Source organism: Chamaea fasciata, unplaced genomic scaffold, assembly GCF_029207755.1.
Source record: "Chamaea fasciata isolate MVZ Bird 193981 ecotype frontalis unplaced genomic scaffold, bChaFas1.0.hap1 SCAF_10, whole genome shotgun sequence".
Classification (NCBI taxonomy): Eukaryota; Metazoa; Chordata; class Aves; order Passeriformes; family Sylviidae; genus Chamaea; species Chamaea fasciata.
Window position 1 is genome coordinate 21,566,431 of NW_027094095.1, and position 23,411 is coordinate 21,589,841.

The window sequence follows — 23,411 nt, forward strand, 5'->3', positions numbered from 1 at the left end:
CGTGCGCCGCCGCTTCCGGGCCCGCCGGGGCCGCGGTCACCAGGGCGACGGCGGCAGCGGCAGCATGGCGGGCGCGGACGTGCTGCCCGTGGCCGTGTTCGGCTGCCGGCCGCGGGTGGCCGGCGGTGTCTGCTTCCTGGAGGAGCAGGTGGTGCTGCACGCCGCGGGGGCGGGCTGCCTGCGGCTGCACCTCGAGCACAAGTGGCACAACTTCATCCCAGGTGGGACCGACCCCGGTCCCGACCCTAACCCCCGGCCCGGTCCCGACCCCGGCCCGCCCTGACCGCTCTGCTCCCCGCAGGCACGGAGAAGAGCCGGGGCGTGCAGGCGCTGGCCGTCAGCCCCGACCGGCGGTTCCTGGCGGTGTCGGAGGCGGCGGGGGAGCAGCCGGTGCTGGCGGTCTATGAGCTGACGGCGGAGCGGGCGCGGCTGCGGAAGGTGCTGGCCGCCGACGAGCTGCCGGCGCGGCCGACCGTGTCCCTGGCCTTCTCCCCCGACAGCCGGCTCCTGGCGGCCGCCACGGGCCCCCCCGACGGGCACCTCACCTGCTGGCTCTGGGAGAAGCAGCAGCTGGTGGCGACTGTCCGCGTCCCGGCCGCGGGCGACGGCCCCTGCCAGGTAATGGCTCCAGCTCCGCCTGCTTCCAAAACTTCCAAACCCGAGCTGTGCCAGCCTCTCTGCGGCCTATTTTTAACACTCCCCTTCGCAGCTGACTGGCTCTTCGGGAGCATACTTCACTTTTCGAAAAGGTGGATAAAGTAAAATTTAGTTCAACGAGTAGCAGGTGCAAGGTTGGACACATACATTCATCCTTCAGGACATGTGTACAGTGTATTTTCCCGTGGCCACGTGGCTTTTATCCATGGCAAGAGGAGGAGAGGGCTCCACACTAGATTTCATACAGTTTCTCCGATCTTTCTTGACATCTGCTGTTGGCCTCCCTCAGCAACAGGACACTAGGCTAAAGTTTTGCAGTGACCCATAATGGACATTCGCATGTCTGTGTCTGTTGTATCACATGAGATTCTCTTATATCACATGAGATCTATGCTGCAGGGCCAGTACAACAGGCCAGTGAGTGTGCAATGTGTCTCTTGTGTCCCTGCGAAAGCACACACTAAGTGTATAGGCTGTGCTCAACTTGAAAGCTCTCAGTGCACCTTTTCCCTCCTGCAGTCTTCTGTGTTCAGATCAGAGAAGAGTGGCTAGGAGCAGGCTGATGGCACACAAATGATTTCTGCATCCAGCTTTGGGTGCCCCTTTTTAGATGCTTTCATGTAGGGAGGTCAGATACTTTCAGTTCATGTGTTGGTTGAACTCCAGCTGCCAATTTTTCTGGGGTACAGCTACAAGCAGAGGTTGGCTGAACTACTGAATTCATGAGCTCAGTTCCTAAAGAGAGGAGAGTGTAAAGACTCTGACTGTCTAAAGTCCCATTAACCATAAAAAAATTACTTCAAACTATCCTTCATGTTGAGTGTTGTGATGGCTATTCCATCATTTTCACAAATAAACACCTAATTACATGAATTCATGTGCACACTGTTAGCCTGAAATATGGGAATACAGAACTTATTCCTGGCCTTTTGAGAACAAATGGTTCCACTTTTCAGGAAGCTTGCTACTGGAAAAAAAATGTTAATCAGTAGTTAAGAGATATTTGGGCCTTACTTTTGTAATTTAATTTGAATAGACACACTTTTGAAAGGGGGAAAACTGCAGTATGTAGTTATGGTGGTGAATTCTTACTCTCTTTGGTGTTCTTGTATGTTTCTATGAACCATCTTCCCTTGTTTGTTTTCCTTTATCTGGTATAGAAAGTCTTCAGAATAGGCATAATATTTGCTTATTTGTGAACATAGTTGAAAAAAATGCTTCTCTTTTTTATTCATAGGTGAGCTTTAATCCTCAAGACAATACCCAGGTTTGTATCACTGGAAATGGCTTTTTTAAACTTTTCAAGTACAGTGAAGGATATTTAAAGCAGATGAATTTACAAAGGGGAGAGCCAGAAAACTATTTGTGCCATGCCTGGCTGTCCCAGGAGGAAGTTATATGTGGCACTGACACAGGCAAACTGAGCTTGTTTGAAACTGGAGAGCTGCACTGGGAGACACGTTTGGAGTACAGAAAACCACACAGGGAACTAGGAGATACAACAACAAAAGAACATGACAGGTAAATCTGTTAAATATTATTAGTAATAGTTCCGTGCTTCTGCCTGCAGATTAGTTACCTCCTTCTTGTCCAGTTTATGAAGTCAGTTGATGCTTAGCAATTTTGATTTGTGCTTCTTTATTTTTAAGTTGTTATGCATTTCCTAATTGCATTTCTGGCGTTTCTAGCGGACTGGCCTTTGAAGATAATGCTTTACAACAGAATTCTGTGCCTCAAATATCTGCAGTGGCAGCATATTCCAAAGGCTTTGCATGTTCACCTAGCCCAGGAGTTGTTCTTCTGTTCGAGAAGACCGTGGAAAAGGAGCTCTACAAGGAGAGTCAAGAAGTCTGGGTAAGGAGGAAAAAAGCTTTTATAAGCAATTGTGCAGCAGAGCCCTGTTTCTGATTCAGTTATAAATAATATATTTTAGCACACTGCTAAATTGCATTGTAAGGATTAACTGTCCTGGTGATGTTGAAAGGAGTTGCCAAAGGTCACACTGAAAGTCAGTGCCTGATGACCTTTTGCAAGGTAGTTCTGTATATTCCCTCCCCACATATAAAATGTGCTTTGAGGCTTCTAAACTTCAGGAAAACTTTTAAGAAACTTTAATTCATGGAGACTTTTGGGACTAAGAGATAGTTTACATCAGTTTTGAAGAACTTGGTTGCTTGTTTTTTTCCAAAGGGAAGCTTTTCGCCCCTCAGGTACTTATTAGAGCTGTCATGAGACCTGTGCACTCTTAAATAATCCTTCTGTTATATCTATCTATCTGTCTATCTATCTATCTATCTATCTATCTATCTATCTATCTATCTCAAACTCTATGCATTGATCTACTGAAATATCTGGGTAAGAACATTTAACTCTAATGAGCTGTTCAAGACTTCATACGCTCATTCTAAAAGGTCAGATTTGCCCTATGCATGAGCCTCTGTAATAAGACTTACCAATCTTAGTGATACATTACAAAGAACTGTTTTTCCGAAATCGCAGGTTTTAGGCAGCTCTCATTCTGACACTTGCTAGTTTGGTTTTTTGTTGTTGTTGTTGTTGTTGTTGATATTTTTCTACTACCATTTTAATTCTTGTTTAGTGCAATACTTCAGATTACTGCTGAAACGACCCCTGACTATTTCAGCTTTAATGTTATAGATACCATCAGGTTGTCCTCTTGTCCTCTATTCCCCACCTTGCAGTAGTTATATGCTATTAAATATCCAAGTTGTCTTGCTGATATTATGTATGTGCTTATTAGAGGAGCATTACAACAAAAGTTTGTGTGTGTGCATGCCTACTACCAAAATATGGAAACCTGGCACAACCCATGGGATGCCTTTCTTGTGCAGCTTCCTCAGGACCTGTTCAGCACCCAGCCAAAAAAGTCAGGCAGACAGGACATTACATGTATATGCTTCAGCCCCTCTGAGGAAATGATGGTCGTTAGCACAAATAAAAATCAGCTCTACATGTTTACTATGTTCTCCACCAAACTTAAAAGGGTAAGTGCAGTTCAGTCACATTCCACAGCTTTCATGTCCAGTATTGTAATGATACAGGCGAGTCAGTGTTGTTTTCTGTGATGCATTCTCATGAAATCCTTCAAATGGACCCTTAAAGCTCAAGATATGAAGTGCTCAGTGTGCTTCTCTGAGGGCAGTGTTTCTGTAGCCCCTTGCTCAAGCATCCCTCCCTGTAAATACCTGATACTATTCAGCAGAATGATAGAGGACACTTAATATCATTTAAGGGTGCCTGTTACTGCTGAACCACTTCTTTAAGGCTTTAACTGAAATATCCTCAATGTAACTGTGTGGTCTGTGCTCCACTGTAATATGCAGAAACTTTATTGCAATGATAAAGCTGGAACAGCCATGGGAAGGAATCTCATTCGACTCTAAAATGATAGTTGTTGAAGTCTTAGCTAGAAGTGAAACCTCTTTGTGAAATACAAACATAATGAAAAACCTTCCCTACTCTGAAGGAATTAAATAATACAAAGACAAGTGAAAAATGTGTTATCGTGAAATAGACTTATATAGAACTGAGTACCTAACCTGTGTATGGACATACAGAAAGATCCTTACAGGAAGAGGGGCTGTAGTTAGGGGTCCGATTTCCACATGCAGCCTAAAATTTTATCGGTGCTTCACTTCACTACTTGTGGTAGCTAGACATTCTAGTGAAGATTTCTATCACTCAGCATTGACTTTTTTTTTAAATATCTGCATGACCAGAAAGTATTAACTGAATTCTTGCAGGTCCAGTTTTATTTATTTATCTAACTTGCCTTTTTTAATATATCTACAGTTATGTTCTGCTCTCACTGCTCTGCCCTGCATCACTTTTCTTGTTTATTAATTATAAACTTAAAACTAACATTGTTAGGTTTTTAGCATTATTATGTTCAGACCAGTGCAGTGAAAGGATTAAGTGGTTCCCTCAGATCTATTCTACAACTGTATGCACAAACTATGATAGATATTTTTTTTATCTGACTTACTGCTTGCAATGAAATATTTGTGATTTCTTAATGTTTTCATTCCTTCTCAGGAGAAGACATCTTATTTTTCATACATGAATTTCCCATTGCATTCTAATTCAATCACTGGTCTGGACATGTGTACATGGAAACCCATTCTTGCCACATGTTCCCTGGATAGATCTGTCCGCATCTGGAATTACAAGAGGAAGTAAAGAGTTGTTTGTATTTGTTATTACCTCTTGCTTTTTTGTATATTGTATTTAGGAGGCAGCAGCAGCAGCAATCTCATATGAATGAGAGTGTTGTTCTAATAAAATTCTTGTGTGGTGTGGGATGTAAATGGTATTACTGAAATAATTTGGGGAGTGTGAATATGCAGTGCCTTTAAAACTGGTGCCAAAAGAACACAAAACCTTTTCTATTAAGCTATTTTTGTGTTAAACTTCTTGTGTTTTTGAAAAAACTCTTCAGAAAAGTTTCATTCGACTTTGTCTTAAGATACTGTTGTCCCATATCCTGCTTCTTAGGCATGGTTCTTAAGCAAAATTACTCCTCTCTTGAGATTCCCTGGAGGGAAAAACAAATCTCAAGAGATGCTTGTGTAGGATTGCAATCAGCAATTCATTTACCTTCTTCATTATATTACAGTACACAAGGATTTGCTCTTGCACCTTCCACACCTTCTCTGTGAACCAGAAAGTCAAATTTGCTTTTGTTTCCTGTAACATCTCTGTGACCATTACTTAACTGAAGAACAACACAGTTCCTCAAGGACAAGGCAGAGTCAGATTTTAGCTGCAGGTGTCCTTGCTGGGCCAGATATATCCTGTCAAGTGTGCAATGGGGAGTTTGTCCTATTCCATACTGCTCAATGGTTTTCTCTTTCAGCACTTTGGAGCTGTGTAAGGAATATCAGGAGGAAGCATACACAGTATCACTTCATCCCACTGGCTTTTTCTGTTTGGTTGGGTTTGCTGACAAACTACGATTTATAAGTCTTCTGTATGAGGACATGAATGTTTTCAAGGAGTTTGCTGTGAAAAAGTGTAGAGAGGTAAGGAGTGGTGCAAAAATGAAGTTATGGGGGGAATTATGGGGAGCAGAATGGTGAAGAACATGACAGAAAATAAAAACTTCTCCAAACATCCTAGTAGGCTATAGGATGTCCTATATCAAAGCTTAGAGAAATTGATTCTGACTATTGAAGAAAAGGCTCAGGGGCTGACGTGTAAGTGTGGACCTGGGAAGCAGCAGAAGGGATAATTTGCTCAGAAATACTCCAGAACTGAATTTTACAGGGGAAAGCATTGATTAAGAAAACAGTAAGTGGCTAATTATGTCATGGAGTTTTCTTTTCACGCAACAATTTGATATTAAAAGATGTAGTTGAAATTCAATGCATGAATGTTTTTATCCATTCCGTCTACAGTAATGGGTGGTTATGTTCTTTTTGTAGTGCTCGTTCAGTAATGGAGGCCATCTTTTTGCTGCAGTTAATGGAAATGTGATTCAAATTTATTCCACCATCACCTTTGAGAATGTTACCAATCTGAAAGGACATACTGGGAAGGTTAGTAAACAAATCGTATACAGTACAACTTATTACTCTATTAACTAGTTGATAAGATGCATTTTGAAGAGGTAAAGCACAATTTTGGATCTTGAGATGGCCCCAAAAAGTAAAAACAGAAATAGAAAACTCAATTTTCATTGGTCAGAAGGCAAAATGTTCATGCACATCTGAAAAGTCTGCCCTTAAATTGGAGGTGAATTATTGGCAGCTGGCTGATCAAAATAAAATATCCCAGTAATATAAAAATAAAATCTACTACTCTGTATTAAAATTAACTTTTTCCTGGTAGTGTGTTCATAAGGTAGTTCTCACTCGGTTTGGTTTTTTCTAATGCTAAAATAGAATTGGTTGAGAAACATCAAGAGGTTTTTCAGTAAGACTTTGAAGTATGATTCTGAAGTTGTGGCTTTACCAGTACAATGACTCCATGCTGTATGTCTGTAATATACACATCAAACTCCTTGGTGTGTTTTGATTTTGGCAGGTACATGCAATTAAATGGAGTGCAGATGACACGAAAATTGTCTCCTGTGACACACATGGTGCTGTGTATGAGTGGAATTTGTTGACAGGTAAAAAGGAGTCAGAGTGTGTGCTCAAGACCTGCATCTACAGCAGCATTTCCCTGACTTATGATGCCAAAATTATATTTGCTGTTGGATCTGACCAAACTCTCAAAGAAATTTCAAAGTCTTCGGTGAGCTAACAAACACTCTAGGATTTTGCCACTTTCTCTGGGGAGAATACTGGTGCTTTGTTTTCCTTAGTATCCACTTGGTAAATAGGAATCAGTCTGGTTTTGTAAGTTGTGATGTAAGTTGTGATGTTTACTGACAGTTTTGTGTTCTTATGTACTTAACAATGAAACCTGAGATTTTCTTGTAGTTTTATATTTTTGTAATTTTACTTGGATTTACCTAGAGATCTTCTAATCCAGCTAACAAGCTAACTAGGCATATTTGTATCAACTGTTCTGCTGAAATACCAGTGTATCACATCTTCCACTGTATCTACATGCATTTTCTTCCAGAAAAGTAGTAAATTGTATGTGATAACCATTACGTCTTTTAGATCACACATCAGCTTGGCTTGAAATTTTAATACTGCTAGCTTTAACAAATATAGAGATTTTATATCTAAATATTTCTTCTAAATCTAAATTTTAAAAAAAAAGTATAAAACTTAATACTAATTACTGTTCAGGCTATACTTCTATAGGCATATAGATTCTTTTAACTGCATTATGTGCTGCAGGCAGAGGTGTAACAATTGCTCATGCAATATGTAATCAAATACTTAATGTAACATGGTTTAATGGTTTATATGGTTTAATCATGGTTTTATCTGGTGGTTTGTGGTGTTGATTTATGTTTTAGATCCAACACGAAGTCCCTGCTTATGATGTTGTTTACACAACTGTCGCTGTCTCTCGTTCCGGGCGCATGGTATTTGTTGGTACATCCCTGGGGACTATTCGAGCTATGAAGTACCCATTACCTCTGAAGAAGGATTTCAGCGAGTACCAGGCCCATGCAGGTGCTGTTACAAAGGTAGCACAGAATTCTTTCTTTTCCCTGTGGTGTCAGCTGCACACAGCTCCTTTGGGGCTGATTCTCCTTCTCAATTCGTAGCATAATACGTTAAAAATTCAGGCTGAGTCTGCACATGGAGAATGAATATTGCAGCATTCACGGGAGTCCTGTCTCTAGATATGTCAGGGAATAAGCTGTTGGCTAAAAAGTAGCTTGCACCAGATTACAAAACATAGCATATTGGATGAAGACCTTTGATACAGTTTCTTTGGAAAAGAGGAAGGTAATTTTGTCATAGAATCATTTAGGTTAGAAAAGAGCTTTTAGATCATCAAGTGGAACTGTTAACCCAGCACTGCCAAGCCCACAGTAAACCTGTAGACCACAGTAAACCACGTCCTCAAGCGCCACATCTGCACATCTCTTAAATATCTCCAGGGATGGTGACTGCACCACTTTCACTTGTAGAGGGGCATCACATTTGCCCATTTCCAGACAGCTGAGACTTCTCTAGTGAGCCAGTACTGCTGTCAAATGACCGAAAGGGCTCAGTGAACACTTCTGCCAGCTCCCTCAGTGTGCTTCGGTAGATCCCCATACTCCAGAAAGCCACATGTTCTGTGTTGTTAAAACTGGTCATAATTTTGGTATTTTAAGTATCACTGTCAACTACGGCACCTTGACTTATCCTTGCACAGTCCAACAGTAGAAACTGCACTCCAGTTACTGTAACTCTACTTTCACCTCAGTTGCAAGCTGTATCAGCTCCCAGGTACTCTATGCCAGATCAGGCAGCCACAGGAGGTCTGGAGGAGGTGACAGCAGTTACTACTACATAGTTCTTGGTGAGCTTAGTTGTAGTTTCAAAAGAAAACATTTAGCCATCGGTGGCTCACTCAGTCACTCACACAACTTCTCAAAGAAAAACACTAGAGACCTTGGGAATTGTCATATAAATTGTCTGTCTGCGCTATAACTGTCTAGAAGGTCTTTTCTGTTTCAGTTTTTAAAAGTCTTCCTGTGGCTTTGAGACCAGAAGCAGATCCAGTGTCTGCACATATTCTTTCCCTTCCCTTTGTTGTTTCAACCAGGGTCGAACAGGAGTAGGGGACATAATCAAAATGTTGGTAGTGGGACTGTGTTATTTCCACTGTTGTCTTTCTGGGGTAGAAATGAAGAGAGTATGTGGGTGGGGAGAAAAATGTGGTGTAAAATAAACCTGTGTCTCCATTCTTCCATGTCTTATCCATTATTTTGTTGTCTCTTCCTTCTAAGATGACAGTAACAAGTGATGACCAATTTCTACTGACTGCCTCAGAGGATGGCTGTGTATTTATCTGGAAAGTGCATGATAAGGAAGGTGGGGGAGTGGAAGGACAGGAACTTGAGTATGCCGAGGAAGTGTTGATCATGAGATCAGATATAGATGAGAAGGTAGGAGGAGCAACTTGTGAACATAAACCATAGGGTTTCTGTGAACTGCTTTTGCATAATGCTTGTTACCAGCCAGTCCTACATGGCTTGCATGGCTTTGGTCAAGGAGGTTACAGCAAATTGCTGCAGTGACTTGTCAATATGCAAACAGCATTGTGCAAACAGCGAGTGTGGAGAAAGGTTTAAAGTTTTCTCTAATAGTTTCCGCAATCTCTTGAAAATTCTTTTAATAGAGTAGAGAAGTCAGATGATGCACTTCTATAAACCATCTTGTAAGACAGCAAAGGAACTTTACTTCTAGAACTTCTTGGTCGTCTGTTTGAAGATTCTCTGTAAAGGCTGTTGGACATAAATAAGTGCATTTAAATAAAACATCCTTAACAAGCTGTTGCTAATGGCAAATATTCTCTCTCTTAAAACTGTTTTCTCATCCATGTCCTAACAGAGTCAGGCAATACAAGACCTGCAGATTTGTGTGAGAGATCTACAGACAGAAAGTGATTACGAGCTACGTCTCAAGGACATGTACTGTGAAGGAAAAATAAAAGTATTGGAAGAGAATTTCACTCAGGAAATAAACTCCCTTAAAACTAAACACCAGGTATAATTCATGTTGCAGAACCAAATACGAAGAAATCTTCCACTGAAGAGTTGAATTCAAGCTTGCATTACATATGTAGAAATGCTATACAGCATCTGAAATCATTCCTTTCCAGTTTCAAATGTTCTTGATATTCATAAAGCATGAAGCTACCTTTGAGTCAAGTATCTTATAGGTACAAGGGGATGCAAGAGTTCTCTTAGGTAGCCTGTAAGTATCTTCGCATAAAACCAGCACAATAAATACTGCCTGAGACTGAGGATCAGTAGTAGAAATGGCACTGTGCCTTAAAAGCTCCTTTCCATATAAGGTTGCAGCTGCTGCAGGATCTAACAATTATTCTCCTTAATGCTGCCATTTTTATGTCCTGTCTGCTTAGATCTTTAGGAACATCTGCTGAGGTTTCTTGTTTATGTTTTTTGAAAATAAAAGTAAAATATATTCCCGAATGTCTTCTGTTCATGTGCTTATTGATTTCTTTGTGGTCATGAAGCAGGACTCCCCTGAAAAGCAAAGGCTATGATAATTCTTCCCAGTGTCTTATTTATCTGTGTCTGATAATGCTATTCTGTCCATCTGTCTGGTGCACACACTGGATTTCTGACCTGTAATTTATTATATTTCTGGACTTCTTCTAGATGTAGAAGGCAAGGGATCCAGCAGTAATTTCTCTGGCAGTAAAACAGCTTGAAATAAGGGATTATGTATCACATGATTCAATCCTGTCAACCTCATGTTCTTTTTGAGCTTTTGGGTGAATATTGTCCTGTCCTGGTGATTTGTTACAGCTTATTTTGTTGAGTTGTGCATAGTCCCTTCAAGCAGTATTTCTATTTGACTCCACATACAGGAGTTCAGTATGAAAGCTTGCCAAGTTATTTATTAGTTGTAGTATTTTACAGGTTTGTAATTTTCAAGTGCTCTTTTTATACCTCTCTTGTCTTTTGGCCCTACAATTGTTCTAGGAAGTTTTTGATATACAGTTTTTGAGGCGATTTAATTATTCATTTTAATGTTTTCTTCAAGTATTTTTTCAGACTCTTTGGCTTGTCTCATTGTGGGTTTTGGGCTTTTTTTGTCTAAATAACTTGAGGTTTAACCTTTCTATTTTTCTTCTCTTTTGTAGAACCTAACCTTGTACAAGAAAGCCATTTAAATTCTTGTGGATTCCTCTACTTCTGTTTTATCTCTGCTGGGTTTTTTTTCTGCAGTTCTTCAGGTCTTTTGATAAGTAGTGCTTGGCTATAAAGTTATAATAATCTCAGCTACACTGACAATTCTTTAGACTTCTTGATTATAAGCTTGCAAACAAATGCTTTTAAAAGTGAATAAAAGTTCTCTAGGGAGGCAAGTTGTACTTCCTGTCCAAGTATCAGTACATGTTAAGATTGAACTGAATGACAGCTTTAAACTTGAGGCGAACCTTTCTAGTTGTATCCATCTGACAAATGGAATATTTCTGCTTATGCAAGACCCATGCAGTTCTTGCATGAAGAAAGTGAAAATATTGTAACTATGGTACAATTCCTGGCATCTCTGGGAAATTTCTCAGCTGTTTTCTTGCTCCAGTTCTTTGTGCTTTTTTAGAAGATTAAGTAATTTGTAGTGGCAGGCTGACATTCCAAGCAAATGGCATTTAAAATTCACTCTTGCTTAGGTTTGTGTCATACTATGCAAATGCCAGCATTTTAGGACCTCAAAGTTGCCTCGAGTGAGACAGGAAGCAGCTTGAACTTTAATATCTGGACAATAATTTATGGAACTGCAAATTCTCCTCAAGCAGGCATAAAGAAAGGAGTGGAGGCTTTTGTAGCTCACAAACTTTTCTTTTTTAGATTAGGATCAGTTCCTTGTATTATATGAACCCTGTTTGCTGCTTTTCCGTAGCTTTCCTTAGCTCAACTTGTCAAAACAAGTGGGAAATATGTGGGAAAATATATGTGGGAAAAAATAATATATGTGGGAAAACTTGTTTTAGTGACACATGGCATCTCAGTTTTGGTGAGAGATTTCAAACATATTTCTGTTGGGTATGTATTACTCACCAGGGGCAAGAGCACAAAGAATTTGGACATTGCTTTGTCTAGTTTCAAATTAAAATGTATTTTTCTTAATTTTTATCCCAGATTTTAGAAGAAGAGAAAGAAAAACAGGAGCTACAGCACCAGGTTCAACTGTCTGAGCTGATGGATAAACAGGCCAAGGAGGTGCAACGGCTAGGTTAGACTACAACAAGTTTATGTAACTAGAAACTGGGGAAAATGCTTTATTGATAGCAATTGATGTGACAGGGAGGGATTACTAGAGTAGAGGTATAAAGAAATATGGATGTATGTCTTGTAGGTATTTGGTGCAGACCAAATGGTTGTCTAAACTGCACCATACATGTGCCCATGATGAGAACATGCACATGGGCCCTGTATCTTAGAGGTTTGGTTCTTGAGATTAGTCATGTCTTCATTTATTTTATGCACAGCTCACTGTGCAAAAACAGTGCAGTCATTCAATTCAGCAAAGAGGTGCACACAGCCTGGAAATACCTGGACTCCAGATTTGTAATCAAGATAAAAATACTGCAAATTACTACCAAAGTGTCCCCCCAAAAAATAAGTCCATTGCCTTTGTAGCAGTTGAGCTTATTCAACTCTGCCATGGTTGTCATCCCAAGGAAATGCCTAGATGAGTTGTCAATTTTGCATGGCTACAGAGTCTAAAGTTCCTGTATATCTGATGAAGAAAGTAATGAAATACTTCTACTTGTAATTTATTGCAACCAGCTGCCAAAAAGACAGTAAACAATAAGGCAGTGATAGCTGCAGAAGGGTAGGATTCACTCCGCTTTTCTGTTAGTTTTAGCCTTTCCATATGTTTCCTGTTAACAGAATCTGACAGTCGTCAGAAACTCTCAATGCAAAATGAGAAATACCAGGAGCTTCAGGTGAAATCCCAGAAGATGGAGGAGGAATACGAGAAACAATTGCACAATTTGGAGGAAAGCAAAACCAGGGCTGTGGCGGAGCTAAAAGAACATTACGAGAAAAAACTTAAACATAAATCTGTTCAGCTGGAAGAGGTAGGAGACTTGATTTGCAGTTTGATTTGTCGACCAAGTTTATCTTCAGCTGTGATAAAATGTTGCCTAGGACAGGAGAGGTTGGTATCTTCCATGTAAATCCTAATCTGCCTGTAACCATGGGAAAGTATTTTGACAGGTAGAATAGTAAGAAGGAAGATCCAGATGAGGTATCAACTTTTCAGGGTTTCATACCTTGAGTAACTTGCAGGGATTAATATCCTTGGGCTTTCTCAGCTTCATCTCCATTTCTCCTACATCCTAGAACTCCTGTTTATTAATGTGACCTAGATGATACGTTTACACTAATTGAAGAAAGAAAGATTCAATCATGTTGTTCTACTGAAGAGATAACATTTTGAAAACAGTGAATTACATTCCTGAGTCCTTGAGGTTCTTACCTGCATAATTTGGGGAACAAAGATAAATGTCCTGAATACTTAAAAAACTCCTGCACACTGAGGTCAAAGACTTGGCTTGACAAAAGGCAGCCAGATAACTGATAGTTGCATATTTAGAGACAGAAAATCCAATCACCATTACTGTTTGCAGCCCTGTGTTGCAATACCAATCTGGAAAGCATGTAGGAAGAGAGGTACAGAGACTGAGGCAAATCTGAATGCTTCTTGGTCCTAATGCATCAGAAATAGCAATTTGAAAAGATCCGAGGTGATACTGGTTTGTGATTTTTGCAGCCAGAACAAGTTTGCTTATGTTAGTATTTGGGCCAGATTCCTAACTTGAAGCTTTCAAGTCTTAAGAATTAATTAATTAAATAAATAAATAAATAAATAAATAAGAACCTCAATATGGATGTTATCAGTTTCTAAAGTGACTTTAATCCACTAAAAAGTTGTCTTAGATGATATTGCTGCAATTGAATATTCCACTAAACATAGATTCTCCCAGGAGAAACACAGTTACAAGTAACCTTTTATTTCTCTACTTTATTTGTGTCTTACTCTTGCCTTCTCTAATGTTAGTTTTCCTTAACTGCAGGCAAAAGGCAAGATTAGGAAGCAGATTGAAGTACATCAAGAAATGGAGAAACAAATTTATGAAGAGGGAGACAAAGAAATCTTGGAACTCAAAGACAAGTATGAGAGACAGCTCTTGGAAGAAAAGGAGTCCAACATACAACTGAAAGGAGAAATAGGAGTCTTGAATAAAAGGGTATCTTTTATTCCATGCTAGTATCAGACCTGCACAAGAAGACCTATAAGTGAGGATTGAATGTGATTAATGGCATGTCAATTTAGTCCATTAATCTAGTGTGTAAATATGTGGCATTTCATATGAGAAACAGTAGCCCATTCTTAGGTTAGTTTGAATGTTTAGAGTATTTGGGCAGAAGAAGAAGCTCTCTGCTGATTGTATTGCTGATATGATTAGAAATAGATGATAAAGGAGGTATGTTTTTATTAGTACACTTTCTCTGATCTACATAGTTTTAAACTATAAATAATATTGTTCATCCTATGACAGGAAAGAAATTAATTTTTAATTTTTCTAACATCAAATACTTTGCTTTATTAGTAAAATATTTCTACTGCTTCGTTCGATGCAATAATCCCTGTGTTTTGTTTGCATCATAATTTTTTATTTGCTTTACTGGGATTTTTAAGGGGGTGTAAAATATTTTACTTCTTTTATTGTCTGAGTATTACATTTGCCTAAGGATGTTAGAGGGACATTTTTTCTTTTGAATCTTCTTCAGTATCTATCTGGAGACAGAGAGGTTCTTTTCATATCCTCTACTGTCATGATACTGTCTTTAGTTTCTTTGTCTTTTAGACCTCAGGGATTTCTTCATGTGTCCTTATAGTTTGTCCAGCACCATTCATTGGTTCCAGCTTTCTTGGCTATGCAGATCTTAGTACTGAGGCAGGGATTTTGAAGGTAGCCAAGAGCTATGAACTGGGCACTCTTCCAGTACTCCATCTTTAGAGACATATTGCCTCTACCTTATAAGAATATTCTGTGGATTAAGTGTTATCTGCAGCTGATACTTAGGTATCCATAATATCCATACCCTTATTGCTGCTGGATGCAATTTCCTTCCTTCCTTTTTTCCTTCTTGTGCAGTAGGTATTCTCGTCAGAATATACAGAAAAAGCAAAAACGGATACTCAACCCCCTTTTTGGGCTTAGAGGCATTAAAGTGATGTGCTGCTCCTTCATCATATCTTAATTTGGTCTCCTTTATCCCACACTGTCTATAAGATATTTTACAGAATAAGATGGCCAAGTTGTGCACAGCTTTTGGAGACTGTTAAGTTCTGACTAGTTTGCCTCTCTAGTTGAACAGCCTACAGAAAGATCTCAAGGACCGAAACAGGGATATTGAGGAAATGAAACTGGAACAGCAGAAACTGCAAGACATCATTAAATCACTGGAAAAGGACATCTTGGCACTAAAGGCAGATATTAAAGAGAGAACTGAAACTATCCTAGAGAAGGTGAGAAAGTGGACAATTGGATGAGGTCAAAATCACCTCCATTAATTAGAGATATTTATTTTAATAGTATTTGTTTTGATAATATCACATGATTGGAAACTCAGTTTCAACTTAAGGAATTTGTGATCTCCAGTTTGGGATTTTGGTTTTTAGTTGGTATTCTAAGCTTTTCTTGGGGAGCTCAAGTTCAGAATGTTGACTTTCTCATCCCCTGTTCTGGGATCTGCAGATGGCTCAGCATTATTTGCCCCCTCCCATCTAAGCTGTAGATTTGCAACTCGAGTTCAGTCTTCCACAAGATCTGTGACTGCTGGTTTTGCCTCTTCTATATTTGTCCCTTGCTCTAGGGGTCTGTTTGAGAGTTCTGGGTCTGATTCAGATCTCTGTACCCATTACTTCCAGGAGAAGCATATATACGATCTAAAAATGAAAAATCAGGAACTGCAAAATTTCAAGTTTGTACTGAGTTGCAGAATAGAGGAGTTTAAGAAGCAAATAGAGTCACGTGAAAATGATATTGAGACAATGAAGAAACAGATCAGTGAGGTGAGTAACACTCTCATTTGGCCTTTGCTACTAAGCCCATTGTCTAAATACAAAGATGACTCAACAAGTCCATGAAAGATTCCACCCCGGTTGTTTCTTGACTTCTTTCAAGGATACACAGCACTGATTCAATATCCATGCAGCTAATAAATCTGTACACAGTAGCTATTTAATTTGTTTCTTTTCAGTATCAGGTTCTAGTTATTGTTGCCCATACACTTTCCAGTATTGACTGTCCATTTCCACCTCATCCATTTTTATTCAGATGGAACGGTAGAGCTCCCGTTCAGCTCAAGGAATTTAAGGGGTATTGCATAATTTAAAACAGTGTGACTCAGCAGGGAGTTGCACATTCATTTGTGTCGTTTCTGGATATTCTGACAGAGGGCAGTGTTGTTACAAAATTGTCGTTTCTCATGTTGCCATGCAACCTGAAGGGGGACCTATTCCCTCAAGTCTGTGTTTCCAGTCTCTGGTTTTCCTGTTATGTGTTGTTTTTTCACATCTCCTTTTAGCCCTGATTTCCTCCTCCTGCTTTCTTTCAGATGGAGAAGGAGCTGGAACAATTCCGCAAGGAGAGCATAGAGCTGAAGCTGAAAATCATACAACTGCAACAGAAACAGAAGGCAACTGCTCGTGAGGTGCACAGAGAGATGGAAAAGGTATGGGGTACCCCCACCATGCAGGTCCCACAGAATGACATTGGTAGGGACAGAACACTGGTAAGGCATTAATCTGAGTAAACACTTACTTCAAGGGTGCTGTGTCCAAGGATCAAGAGAGTCTCTGGTCAGTGGGGACAAAGACACAAAACTTCCAAGCCTGCAACCAGCTTAGAGTGTTCATATTTTTTTAAAAATCCAGTTATTTATGCATGAACACATATTGTCCTGAGTTTAACAGAACAGTGAGGCAAACGCTGAACTGCATGTTCCTGCCCAAGCCTGAAATCAGGGAACACTTGGCCTAAACAGGAGCAGTATGTAGGATACCACCTAGGCATTAGTAGGATGACGTAAAGGAAGGTCTCATTAATGGAGGAGTCAAAGATATGTTTGACAACATATCAGACATGAGGGAGGAAAAGGGACTGCAGGCAAAGGTGGAGGAGCTTAGCAGGCAGTGCATGAGTGAGGAAACAGGTAGAGAGGCTTGGCAGAAACCAGAAGAGAATGAGAAGGCAATCTTGATGTGAAATCAGCAAGATGTGCATGTGTCTGATGTGTTTTTTGCCTTTTCTTCGTAACTGTTGGTGTGTTGTTTCTAAATAAGGAGGTAGGACAGCATTTGGACAATGCTCTCAGGCACATGAGGTGGCTTCTGGAGATGTCCTGTGCAGTGCTGAGTTGGACTCAATGATCCTGGTGGGTCTCTTCCAACTCAGCATATTCCGTGATTCTGTGTTTAGGAAAGGACAGTGGGCAATAGCACAATGAGCCACTGTTTTTCAGATGTCATCTTTGGAGGCTGGCACTGATATTATCTAATGAAAGCATCTTGGCTTATTATTACTACTAAAATCTATCACTGTTGTTCAACATGTAGTGCTCACATTCCCAGTGAGTTTTTAATTAATTTTTTAAAAATTAAGTGGAAGAAAGTATATGAGAGTTTTCACCAGTTCCACTAGACTTTCTAGAAAATTGCACGATGGAATGTTCTGATGAACCAAATAAGGATGTGACTACATCATTCTTGCAGAAGCAAGATATGGAAACCCTCATCAAACGATTTAAGGCAGATCTTCATAATTGTGTGAGCTTCATTAATGATTCTAAAAAAATGAAAGATAATATTCGTGAACTCTACACCAAGTGTGTGCATCAACCAGACATGGTGAGTCAGGACCTTTCCCTTCTCCTTTCCCATGACTTTGTCTGGTAGTGTAATTACTGAGGCAACATGCTGTGCCCTCTCAGGTGGAGGCTCAAGCAGAAGATACAGATTTACAGCAGCAGCACAAGAAACAGCAAGAGCGTAATGAGAGGCATTTGGCAGTTATAAGGAAGAGGGTGATGAAGGATAAGGAAATGCACCACACTGCTTACATGCGTGTCATCCAGGTAACAAGCTTTTTCCCTGTGGTATGGAGGGGGAACAAAGGAAGTGGCTGCACAAAAGAGTCTTCAGTAACCTTACTGTTATGGTTTCTTAGGACTTTGAAATAGGTTTGGTTGGCTTTCTTGCCAGAAATTCCTATATTTTTCAAGTGCTTCCATTAACTTTTGTGAACAAAAAGAGCAAGATCTCTGAAGTCAGAAATGGCTGCTGTTTTGTGGATACTTTTGTTTAACTCCTTCTCCCTAAAAGGAGATAGGGAACTTCTGTTGCATGGATGTTTTTAAGGAAATAATGTACTTATTTTTTATTTCAAACAGTATTTATAATTGCCATCATAGTCAATTTGCCCTTGTTTGGATATCAAGCCGTATCTGCTTTGTAGTAATGTTTAGAAAGTAATTTTGGAGGAAGAAAAGAAAAAAAAAACCCTTCTTTGCCCACATTGTCCCATGCCTACTGGTGTGAATTGAGAAGAACTTTCTGCTTTTCACATCCAAAAATTTCAAGGAAGTTCAGAAATATGAGGGGAATGTGTCTATTTGTACTAAGATCTCTTGCCCAGAATCCTTGTTTTACAGAGCAAAGTAAGCTTGTGACTGCTGGGGTCAAAGATCCAATTTGTTTTCATCTGGAGTGGGAGGACCTAGAGCCCCACACCAGACATCCTAGAAGGACAGCTTTTCTAGTCTCCTCTTAACATGATCTCCTTCTGCTCAGTCAGCATTTCCTTTTAGCCCTTTCTGCATTGTTACTTTATTATGCTTCCTCAAGATCATTAAATCTCAGTCCCCTCCTAAGTCATCTGTTGTTTGCTATTTATTCATAATTTGCTTCTTCAGGGCTAGGCAGCAGCAGTCTTCTTTCCTGTCACTATTTTAATTTTTTTTTTACTCTTTCTGTGAGTTAGATGTTTCCTTTGGCACAAAAGGAGATAGGTTCAGAAAATAACTTGAAGAATTTCCTTACTAGAATAGGGTGACAGATGGTGTTCATAATGATAATACTTGATGTCTTGGATCAGTAAGCCTAACATGAAATGATGATTAAAACCAAATTAATAAAACATCTGGAAGATGAAGATATCAAAGATTCTAACCAGCCTGGTTTCTTGAAAGAAAAAGCAGTTCTCTGAAGTCCAGTAGATTAATGAGATTTTACAGCCAGCAGGAATTATCATGGCCTTCCAGTCTTTCGCGGGGGCTTTTAAGACTAGTTTAGACAAACTCCTGTGAGGATTTGCTTTGAAAAAGCAAATGACATCTTGACAGTCTTCTAGCTCTGTATTTCTATTATTCCTCAGTTGCGCTTACATTTTCAGAGCTATGCCCTCCTCTTGGAGAGATTATTCATTGGTACATTCCACTAGTAACTGCTGCAACAGATGATTAGAACTGTCAAGATAATTTTAATTATTCTTACCAGTTGACAAGTTGCCTGTTATTCAACTAATAGTTTTTCCTCCAGCCTTCTGTATTTGTAATGGCTTCTTTGGATACATAAAAACAGAGACCCTGAATAACCTTAAAGTAGTGCTGCTTAAACTGAAGCCCATATAGGATGAAATTTTCTCCATGTCCTACCTGTCTCTGACAGTCAGCACACTAGGGACTTCCTAGACTGTAGATTGCATCCATACAACGTGTCATTGTACCTGATGGCCTCATCATCCATGCATTTGATCAGTCCCTTTTCTGAAACAATTGGTTCTTTGCCACAATATCCAGTGACAATGGATTTTCCCATGAATGTTTATTTTAATCCATTCTTGACGTTACATTGCAGTGCAAGCATTCTGTCAGAATGCAAATATTGAATTAAAGGCTAATCTCTCTGGAGAATATTTTCTTTAGGAAAATATTATCAGTGTCAACCAACAGCCTTTTAGCACCAAGAAAACCAAACAAGACATTTCTACATAGCCCAGATTGCTTCATACAAGATACTCTGTATTATATTTTCTGATAGACCAAAAGCAAGATCTTCATTGGACAGCAGCAGGTAATCACTTGGACTGAACATATGAAGATGCTCATGACTAAAGTACACCTAAAGGCAAATTCTATGACCCAGCCCTGAAGGTGGTCAAAAGAAAATTACCTTGACTGATTATTAGAAGTTACCCTCTTCATGTGTTCTTTCAGGATCAAGCTCTGGAATAAATGCATAGAGTCAATTTTCATCTTTATTTAAAGGCTTGAATTAGACAAGTCAGACTCAACAAAATATTACAGTTCCAGAGCTTCCTGAGCACACCAACTCCTGCTGCATTTATAGTCCAACATAACAACACTGCAAGAGCTACTCTTCTTGCTGGACAAGTTCAGATCTTAATGAATCCCACATTCTTCCTCCAGTCAGTGATTTTCAGCTGAGGAGAAACTAAAGCACAGGTGCTGTACTTGCCTTAGTGTGAAGCCTTGATAATCTTGCCACACACGTGCTCTGAGCTACTGCCGCCAACTCAAAGTCCTTGAGTGCAGCCACACACTGAGAGGTGCAGTGAGCTTTGTGCTTCACTGCTAACCAGCCTCTAGTTGTGTGGTGCCAACACTTTTAGAAATATACTCGAAGGAACTGAATCATATGCTTTGCACAATCTTTAATGGCAACATAATTATTTCTATCAACCAAAATTATCATTAAAACAAAAGTAAAAACCAAGATTTGAAGACACCATTTTCATGGAAAAATTTCATTCATCCTAGTTCTCACCTCCTGTTGTTTTACTGGGCACCCTACTGCTTGAGGCTGGTATTGTGAGGTACACTACACATGCCTTTTTGCCACCTATATTTTTTTAAATATTGCCACTGTGTTCCAAAAGTTCTAAAAAAACCACCACAGGTAGCTGAAATAGTTGCTATTATTTGTTGAAGTATGATGGCAGCTGTTTAACATTTGGCCTAGTTGTTGAGATATAAAGGTATTTCACTGTCCTTGTAAGAGGCAAATATACAATTGTACTTCACTCTTTTGAATACAGAAAAGAAATATTTAGTTAATGGTGCTCCTGTTTATAAATCATGAGCAGCAGTGTCATCATCCTTCACCAGTATTAACCCGTACTGGTTTTGCTGAACTCTTTGAACCTGTTGCAACAATGGGTAAATTACATTTACTGGCACTTTCACAGCTCCTTCAGCAAGATGCTTCACGGTAGGCTACTAAAAAAATTAGAGGACTGAACTTGGGCTGAAAACTGACACAAAAAAAACCAGCCTAAAGATTAATACATTGCTAACTTTTCCTTTTAACAACATGTTAGCAGTAGGTATCTCAAGTCTCCACATATTTTATATATTTTCTAATAATTTGGAAGGAGTGTGGAAAAGTCTGATGTCTGCCAGAACTAATGAAGGGGGCTTTGAATTATTTCAAGGAGATAATTTAGGTGAACAAATACATAGTGACAAATAAAAGTCAAAATAATACACACTGAAGGCAGAGATGGGAATTCTTCGCATTAATTCTGAATTAATTGGATCAATTTAGGAAGGCCCTGAGCTTCCCCTTGGAATTGGCAAGGAAGATGATACCTTGGAGTGCAGCTGCAGTCAGAAAAGCAAAACAAGTATTAGTTTTTTGAGCTAATGTGGTTTGAATATTGTCACATTCTGTGTCACGTCAACTGTGGTCTTCCCTGAAATGTCATGTACTCTCCTGATTGCCCGGCACCTTTGGTTTGTGATACTGATTCTATACTGTCTTCTGTCTTTCTCAAAGAGATGAAGATACATATTGTTCAGCAAGGTAGTGCCTGTGCTTTTCCTTAGACAGCATGTTGCTTTTGCAGGAAAATGTGAGTCTGATTAAGGAAATCAATGACTTGCGGCAGGAATTGAGCATGGCCAACACGCATGTGCACGACCTCCAGTCAGCACTGAGATTATACAAGCACAAAAAGGCAATTCAAGACACAGGTGAATAGTTCTTGTATATTTTCCAAATTGATAGTACTCATGGCAGAGGCCCTTTTTGTCTGTGGTGAACAATTCTATTACTGTCTGTGTTTCATTCTAGCTTGTCTGCCTGGTGGTACCTGTTTATATATTTTCATGTTAATTGTAGAAGCTGCCAAATCCTGCAGATTCTTACTATTTAGATCTACTCCTTCAGCCCTGAAAGATGCTTTCCCTTGCTCATGCCAAAAGACTGTATGAGCTGGACCTTTGTTACTGTACTATGTCCTCTATTTTATCTTCTAGCTCCCACCAGTGAACTTCTGTCCAGCCCAGCTGTCCTGAGGTTGAATCCACAGATGGAATGTGAAAACATCATAGAAATGCAGCAGCTAGAAATTCAATATCTGCGAGGCAAAATCCAGGAGAAGGGGCAAGCCCTGAACTGTCCAGGTTCAGTCTCTGTTGGTCAGAAATCTCCCTGAACTGAATCTGGAAAGAAGCCCCAAGACACAGCAACACTGACGTGGTTCAAGGACGCCTTATGTTATTACATCCTCCTGGCAAGATCAGAAATGCAGTGGCATAGAGTAGACTTACATGATCCTATACTCTTCCACTAGAAGCATTTATGAAACAATCAATGCTCTGAACACTTCTACTTTCCTGAAATCTGCCTTTTTCATGAGACTTGGAAGCCAAAAGAAAAAAAAATAAATTCGTGTTAGTGTAAGACTAAGCTTTGTGCCTCCATGCTAGGTATTCATCTTTCTCTTGAAAACTAATGTGGCCTAATTTAGAAGAGCTGGTCAAACTGTAAGCCTTTTCTGCTAACATTCTAATTTGGTGTCATTAAGCTGCAAAATTGAACATCAGCCTTTTATTTTCCAGTATTAAATTGCCTATATCCATACAAAGGACTGCTGCTCCTAAGACCGATGTAATTGTTATTCCAAGCAGGTATACAGTCACAGATTAACAATCAATTACCTTGTGAGGGCACCCTTTGACTCAAGCACACCTGAGCTATAGCACATCTCTAGGCCCTTGGTAAAGCCTAGAGATGTGTTGCTTCATCTCCTACAATAATTTCAGCAGGACAAAAAAGGCAGCCCAGTTTCAAACTCCCAAAATCTGGAATAAAGTCCAAACCTTATGTCATAACTCCTGTAACTTTGATAAATTTATTTTTGTCTTTTTTTCAACATCCACCAATTCCTTTAGTTCAATTTTTCAGTGAAATTCTCCTAATAAGTCACTCTGCAAAGTACTCATACACAGAAAAAGGCAGGGAGTAATTTCTTTAATAATGAGGGGGGAAAAAAACCCTAAATTTCTCATCTTTTTTTTGTCAGTACATGACACACTGTCCCACTGAGGAGTATTTCACATCTATCAAAAGATTGAGCTACTGGTTGAGCATGGAACTATATGGGATTGGCAGTATGTTTCATTTCCTATCCTGAGTTGTGGAAAAGTGATGAGTGCTTTTATATACTCCTAATAATATTATACAGAAGAAGGTGGTGGCAGCACTAGGTAACATGTAAGCTGCATTACCATTAGGAACAGCAGATTCATTTCCAGG

At 39.6% G+C, this 23,411-nt stretch overlaps 1 protein-coding gene across 1 annotated transcript; it reads left to right on the forward strand.

Annotated features, from left to right (window-relative positions):
- Positions 1-64: 64 nt before the first annotated feature.
- Positions 65-23,398, forward strand: CFAP57 (cilia and flagella associated protein 57). The gene is made up of 22 exons (XM_066192625.1): positions 65-221; positions 302-618; positions 1,895-2,178; positions 2,346-2,511; positions 3,510-3,662; positions 4,714-4,853; positions 5,534-5,699; positions 6,102-6,215; positions 6,703-6,915; positions 7,595-7,768; positions 9,026-9,184; positions 9,630-9,785; positions 11,912-12,005; positions 12,668-12,858; positions 13,858-14,031; positions 15,159-15,317; positions 15,720-15,863; positions 16,409-16,525; positions 17,565-17,699; positions 17,783-17,926; positions 21,718-21,844; positions 22,130-23,398. Exons 1-22 carry the CDS (start codon positions 65-67, stop codon positions 22,306-22,308), a joined length of 3,663 nt encoding a protein of 1,220 aa, XP_066048722.1. The 3' UTR covers positions 22,309-23,398.
- The last annotated feature ends 13 nt before the right edge of the window (positions 23,399-23,411 follow it).

Bases quoted from the DNA above. Each gene is read 5' to 3' on its own strand.
- CFAP57 (XM_066192625.1), top strand. From the start codon at position 65: ATGGCGGGCGCGGACGTGCTGCCCGTGGCCGTGTTCGGCTGCCGGCCG. The intron at 9,185-9,629 runs GTAGGAGGAGCA...ATGTCCTAACAG, and splicing joins GATCAGATATAGATGAGAAG to AGTCAGGCAATACAAGACCT. The intron at 9,786-11,911 runs GTATAATTCATG...TTTTTATCCCAG, and splicing joins CCCTTAAAACTAAACACCAG to ATTTTAGAAGAAGAGAAAGA.